General features: G+C 50.2%; 1 protein-coding gene across 1 annotated transcript; it reads right to left on the bottom strand.

Annotated features, from left to right (window-relative positions):
* Positions 1 to 935: 935 nt before the first annotated feature.
* On the bottom strand, positions 936 to 5,351 carry RTP3 (receptor transporter protein 3). Its single transcript, XM_037520311.2, has 3 exons — positions 5,192 to 5,351; positions 4,015 to 4,311; positions 936 to 1,965 (listed from the first exon to the last, which is right to left on the bottom strand). Exons 2-3 carry the CDS (start codon positions 4,167 to 4,169, stop codon positions 1,233 to 1,235), a joined length of 888 nt encoding a protein of 295 aa, XP_037376208.1. The 5' UTR covers positions 4,170 to 4,311; positions 5,192 to 5,351; the 3' UTR covers positions 936 to 1,232.
* Positions 5,352 to 6,568: the final 1,217 nt, after the last annotated feature.

Genomic DNA, 6,568 nt, shown 5'->3' with positions numbered 1-6,568 from the left:
TGGGGGGTCAGGACATCAGTGGCTAATCTCTAATTCCAGCTGTGAGCAGTCTCCCCAGTAGCTCCTGCAGCCCAGGTACAAGCAATGAATCAGTCCGAAATAAGATCTGGGGTTCCCACTTACAGAATGTTTATTTTTATGACTTTCTGAACATGTTTTTTGAATTTTGAAGAGGCCAATGATCTTTGCCAATCATCCCTCTACACCAAGTTACCAGCGTTTGCATGTTTTTCTATTGACTTGAAGTGATTGGGTTAATAATGGCCTCTGAGAACAGTTTTCAGAGTTTAAGCATTCCTTAAAACCTTGAAAATAAAGAAAAATTTAAGAAAGAGGTGACAGTGTTGTTAATTTAAATTACATAAATGGAAGGATTTGTATTTCTTGATGAAGAAAATATGTGCGAGTGAATTTTAAAGTTTTTTAAACTAATCACTAAAAACTTCTTGTTTTCAGAATCCTGGTGAGAATCCAGCACAGATTTCCACATGGGTCCTTTAGAACAGAGGTCCCCCCAATGTTTTTGACTGTGTAATTCTATCAATGAAAACCTGAGCATGTCTTGCAAATGTGTGCATTGATTTATACATCATATCTCTCTTCTCTCCTATGAGTATACTAACATAACATACATGTAATGTAAACATACATTGTAACAGATGCAACAAGAAATCGTGAGCTAAATGGAGCTTTAAGGGTGTCTTCCCCACCTTGGTCGACGGTCCCACTGCCCCCCTCAGCTGCGTGGAGACCGCTGCTTCAGGACCCAGGTTTCTAGCCTCAAATTTTCCATCACAAAGACCCCACAGACTGACATCAGAGGGCCTTGCAGAATTTTCTGGTGAGTGGACCCACATTTCAGAAGATTTCCGAATGGTCCTGTGAGCTATATACACATCAGTGTCAGTTCTCTAGAGAATGAATGACAGGGCACCAAATTTCTTGTGTTTATTTTTTTTTTTTAATTGAGGTGAAACTCACATAACATAAGCTGAACCTCTCACAGTGGATCCTTCAGTGGCATTTGGTGCCTTCACAATGCAGCCACCACCTCTGCCTTGTCCCAAACACTGTAATCACACTTCCCCAAAGCCTGCATAGAAAGTCATTGCTCCCCTTTCACCCCCTCCCGTAGCCTCCAATCTACTTCCTGTCTCTGGATTGACCTATTTTGAACATTTCCTGTCAGTGGGATAATACAACACACGCTCCTGTGTGATTGTCTTGGAGGCTCAGCTTTCTAACCAAGATTTCTTGGTTAGAAAGACAGCGACAATGATGATGATGATGATGACAGCGGGGATGGGAACACGGCGGCACAGGTACAAACTCATGTGTGTGGGATTCTGGGCCATGTGGGGAGAGGACAGCTCCTGGGAGGGGGGTGCTACATCGTGTCCGGTGTTTGCTTCTGGGATCCAGTAAGTGGGGTAGCTCACAGCCTGAGTGGGCCCAGAAAGCTGGGGACTGGGTAGCCTCTTTTCTTTCTTTACTGTATCCACGATGGGGCTGGGGCTACTCCTTGTGGGAAAAGGCTTTTGGGAGGTGACCCTCCCAGGCTGTGAGCTTATTTGGGGAAGCAGTGGGGACACTGGGGGCTGTACTATTGGGCTGACTGGGCCTGACCTACTCTCGGCACAGAAGCCCTGCAGACACGCCTCACAGTTGTGACTATCATGTGGTCCTTCAAGAGAGACTTCCTTGATTGTGGGAATCTCCACCAACTTAAATCCTTCTTTGTAGCATTTCTTCAAAATGCGCAATACCAGGTTGTTCAGGATCCGCGAGATGTTCTCTTTCATGAACTGTGGGGCCTCAAAGGGAGGCTGGGAACACTTCTGACATCTCTGGGCAAAGACCCTCATCTTCACCTCGCCCCTGGAGTCCCCCTCACTCCTGTGCATGTGGAAAAGGACCTGCACATGGGCAGAGGCCCAGCTTCGCAAGCACAAGGAACACTGGAACCTGTGGATGCAGAAGACGAGACACTCAGTCGGCTCATTCTGTCCAAATTGTGGCTGCAAGAGGGAAGGAGCTACGAACAACAGAGGGCTGACTTGGTCCAGGTCATGGATTAGTGGGGAAGGAATCATTGATTCTGCTCCTTTCTCCATTGTACTGCCACAATGGAGACCCACAGGAATCTACCCTCAAAAGAGCAGATCAAGAGGCCGCAGAGCTGGCAGTGATCTGCCACCGACCGTGTGGGCAGCTCGTGAACAAGTGCAACAACAGGCACTCAGTCAGCTGCCAAGAACTCTGAGCTGAGACCCACCAATAGCTACGAGTGGGTTTTGGTAAGTGCTGGAATCTGAATTTTGTGTTGCTCCGAAGTTCACATATTGGCGTCCTAATGGCAAAGTGCTCATGTTAGGGGGGTCTTTGGGAGGTGATTAAGTCATGAGGGTGAAGTCTTACTGAATGGGGTTAGTGCCCTGAGGAAAGAGATCCCCAGTGTGTCCCAACTCCTGTTGCCAGGACCCAGAAGAGGAGAACCCAACCCCTGTTGTCTGGGACCCAGAAGAGGATCAGTTGGCATCCTGAGCTTGGATTTCCAGCCTCCAGAACTATGAGCCATAAGCTTTTGCTGCTTATGAGCTGCCCAGTCAGTAGGTTTTATTTATTTATTTGCTTGTTTGGTTTTTTGTTTGTTTGTTCATTTATTTTTATAGCAGTCTGAATAGACTAAGACAATAAGCCATTGACCCACAGATCTGGGATGGCCCCTGAACAGTCATGTCTAGGGGAAATCTCTGCTTTGCCTTCGTTACCCAGGGCCCCCGATCTACCAGAAATTCAGAGGGAGACCACAGAATCAGTTCTTCCCTCTTTTGGCCCGACTGGTCCAACCCAATTCATTGCTCAAGGTAGCCTGAAAAGCTTCCTTTCCTAGGTGCCCCTGGCCTCAGCAGGGCATAAGAGAATGACACCCCCTCTCAGCAAGGAGAAGGGCAATTTTCTGAGTTAAGAAATTTGAACAAATACAGGCCTGGCCGTATGAAGCAGTGGGAGAGATGCAGGGAAACACGTGCTGCACCAGCAGTTACAGGAGGTGCAGAGAGCAGCAGTATGGCCGGACTTTGAATGCTTATGCACTCCCACCATGGCCCGCTCCCCTTGCAGCTAGGTTGTGGCAATGTGACCAGTTGGCCAGTGGGGTAAGGACAGAATGATTTATGCTACTCCCAGATCTGGAACAGAAGCCTGGCAAAACCCTCCAGTTCTCCCTCCCTCTGCCACAGTGACTTGGGAACCACACGCTATTTCAGGTTTCTTCCTCCCTCCTTCCCTTCCTCTCTCTCTCTCTCTCTCTTTCTTTTTTGTTATAGCAACTGAGCCTTGCCTTGCCTGAATGGATGTGGGGACACTTGAAGCCTGAGGTGGTCAGGATTGGAGAGGGTATCACACAGGCAGCCAGCCCCTGTGCCAGTCCAGGGATAGAGTTCCAGAACCTCACTCTCTGTGCAGGTGGGCAACCACCACCCTCATCCTTGTGGCTCTGCTCTTCCACCTAGAAAGAGCTTTGGATGACTTCTACAGTCCTATTTTAAAAAAGACTCCACCAGAGTATGAGGGGCAAGATTGCTGTGTTGCCCAGTTCCCTCTGTGCTCTGCCCTCTCTCTAGAGGGCGTCTTCATGGGCTCTCATATGGAGCCCCAGAACCCAAGCAGAATGTATGTTCACTGAGTCTGCTCATCCGGGTCTCCCAGGACTGAGTGAAACTGTTGCTACTCCTCCCTTTCTCTTTTCCTCTCTGCCTCCTTGTCCCAGCCTTATTTCTCTGTATCTGCTGTTAGCCCACATCTGTGCTCATCCTGCTCTTGTTTTGGGGTTCATCGTAAGAAAAGAAAAACCACTTTGGCTGAAGCTAAAACTTCCTGGATAATAGGTATTTTACCTTCTATAATCTTCGATTTGCAAGCATGGAATAGCATCAAAGAAAGCAAAAAGTATCCACAGTAAGAAATAAGCCAGACTCTTCTGGGATATGCGCCATCAGATTTTGCACTCACCTGGCGAAGGTATGCTGCTGGTATTGTATCCACCCAGGCTTCAGGTTGTCGGGAAGAAGGTATTTGTCTGGTGTCAGGGTCCATCTGTGCCCTGGTTTTACCTCCTGAATTAATGTCTGAAACTCTTGCTTCCATTCCTCCATGTCCTGACCCATCACTGCTGCTGTGGTGAGTGGGGTGCGTCAGGGTGTCCTGGGCTCAAATGGGTCTACAGCAAGATGGGAGGTGTCCCGCTTCACAGAGCAAAGCCTCACACCTGCTCTCCTTCTGTGGAACCGGATCAGGCCGAGGTGTTTGCTGCAAGGACAAAGGTCAGTTGATTCTGGCTCCAAGTTCAGAGTTCAGCACTAGGGTTCATGGGGAATTTCAAAAGATACAGAATGCCTGGCTTCACCCATCAATGATTAACAAAGGATATTTCTGGCCTCCACGTCAGGCAGACTGGCTCTCAGTCTGCTGTGTTTACCTCCCTTGAACCCGGGGCACACATTCTGACCATCGCTCCAACCCTTGGAAATCTTGCCTGTTGGGTTGCTGTGCTCGTGGTGGGGGAGGAGAGACGCAAACAAGGACACGTCCATCAAGAGGCACAAACACGGAGTTATGAGTGAGAAGATGTTGGTCCCACGTGCCTGCCACATGGGCATTGTGAGCCTGAGAGGCTGCCCGTGAACCTGTGGCTTCTGCCCGTGAACCTGTGGCTTCTGCCCCTTGCAGACAGTAGCGGTCATCAAAGCACCACGACTGCAGGCATTGCAGCCGTGGGCCCTGGCCTGAAGCTTTGAGGAACACGACCTGCGCGTGACTGCTGTACAGGGTGGCTGCCAGCTCTGTGGTGGGCAAAGGAGGCAGTCAGCACCTGCAGTGGGTTCTGTAAAGAGGGAGGGGCTGGCACAGGGAAGAGTGTGGCTTGAGGGCTTCCTAAGAATCTCGCCTCCTGCATCCTCTCCTCTCGGGAGCCCCCATACTCCGGCGAGGAGCTGCTAGGGTTCTCCTCACCTCCGCCCACCCCACACAGCCTCGGCCCATGACCCCAGCATCTCTGTAATTGACACTGAGAAAGCAGACGGTCCTCTCTTGCCATGGGCAGCTGTCAAAGGAACCGTGGGGGGACTTTATAACTCCCCCTTTTCCATCAGCTCCCCTTTGTTGCTCCAGCACCCCCATTCCTGCTTACCATGCTCTCCGGCAGGGAACTCTGCTTTCATACCCTGTGGGCTGTGTCTTGCATCCCCCATGGATGGTTTGGGCCCAGAGCACAGCAAGAACCAGGAAATAAAGCCTGGAGCAGACCTCACGAGCCTCTGGGCCCCTGCCTACCTCAGTCTTTTGTCTCAGCTTCCTGCTACCCGCCTCCTGATTCCTGAAACTCTAGCTGGGCTCTGGAATGATCCAAAATTTATTCAACAAAGGAAAAGGAAGACTTTACCACTGGGGCGTGGAAGATTTGGACGCTGGCCAGGAAGGAAGCGTGGCCTCAAGGGTCAGGCTGAAGTCCTTGTGACTTTCTAGTCTGGAGCTCAGTCCGCAGCTTCCAAGGGTATGGAAGAATTGGGGGCGATGGGCTTTTGCCCTGCCTGACTGGAGGTGGGTGGGTTGGGGGTGGGCTGTGAGGCACGTTGTGCAGCCTCAGGTATCAGCACCAGCTGGGAACTTTTCACTCGATTTTTCATTTGTTTCCTTATTCCTCCGGTGGACCCCTCCCTTTGATGTTCCTGCTCTGTCAACCACAGCTAATGTTGATGGACAGCAATACACTGGACCCTGGGTCATAAGGGCTCAGTGTGGGGGGAGGGTGAATATTGGCAGAACATTCTGCGGGGAACATTCTGGGCCCTTCTTGGCATAGGCTTCCAAGCAAGGACATGCAGTTTTTGAAGGGAATATTGATGAGCTGGGGTGGGTTGGGGTGAGGACAGCATGGCCCATGGGGTCCACTGCTGCCTGGTGGGCACTTCTGCTAGAATTTGTTCTGGAGCTTCCACCTCCTCACCTCTGAGACAGGCGGAATGATGGCAGAGCCACGTCATAGGGGTAGCTGAGGAGCCAACCAGTCACATGTACACAGTATTTGGAATAGCACTTGGCACTGTGCCCAGATGTTCACCAGTGTCTACAATGTTTGTCATTTCTTCCCTCCCTCCTTCCCTGCCTGCCTTCTCAGGAGCCCATGCCCCAGGCCAAACTCCCATCCCACCGTGACTCAGGCAACCTTGCCTTTTGTCCATTTATAAATCCCCACCCCCTTCCTACCTCTCCCCTCCCGTCTCTCTTCAGCATTGACAGAGTTAGCATTGGAGCGAAAAGATCATTTCTGCAAGGAAAGCTTAGCTTTGCAGTCTCCAGAAGGGCATTTTTGACCTTCCAAGCAAGGACAACACCTTTGGGGGGTGCTGAGGAGACTGCAGCCTTCATGCAGGTGGCTTCTAAAAAGAAACCATTTTTAGATATATAACACACAAAGAAAGACAATTAATATTTGTACAGCTACACTCTCAGGGCCTCCCTGGTGGCACAAGGGGTTAAGTCTCAGCACTATGAAGCTATCTGCAGT

The sequence above is a fragment of the Talpa occidentalis genome, unplaced genomic scaffold, assembly GCF_014898055.3.
Source record: "Talpa occidentalis isolate TD23 unplaced genomic scaffold, MPIMG_talOcc4v2.1 talOcc4.10, whole genome shotgun sequence".
NCBI lineage: Eukaryota > Metazoa > Chordata > Mammalia > Eulipotyphla > Talpidae > Talpa > Talpa occidentalis.
The sequence above is the reverse complement of the archived record's forward strand: the minus strand, read 5'-3'. Positions and strand labels throughout refer to the sequence as shown.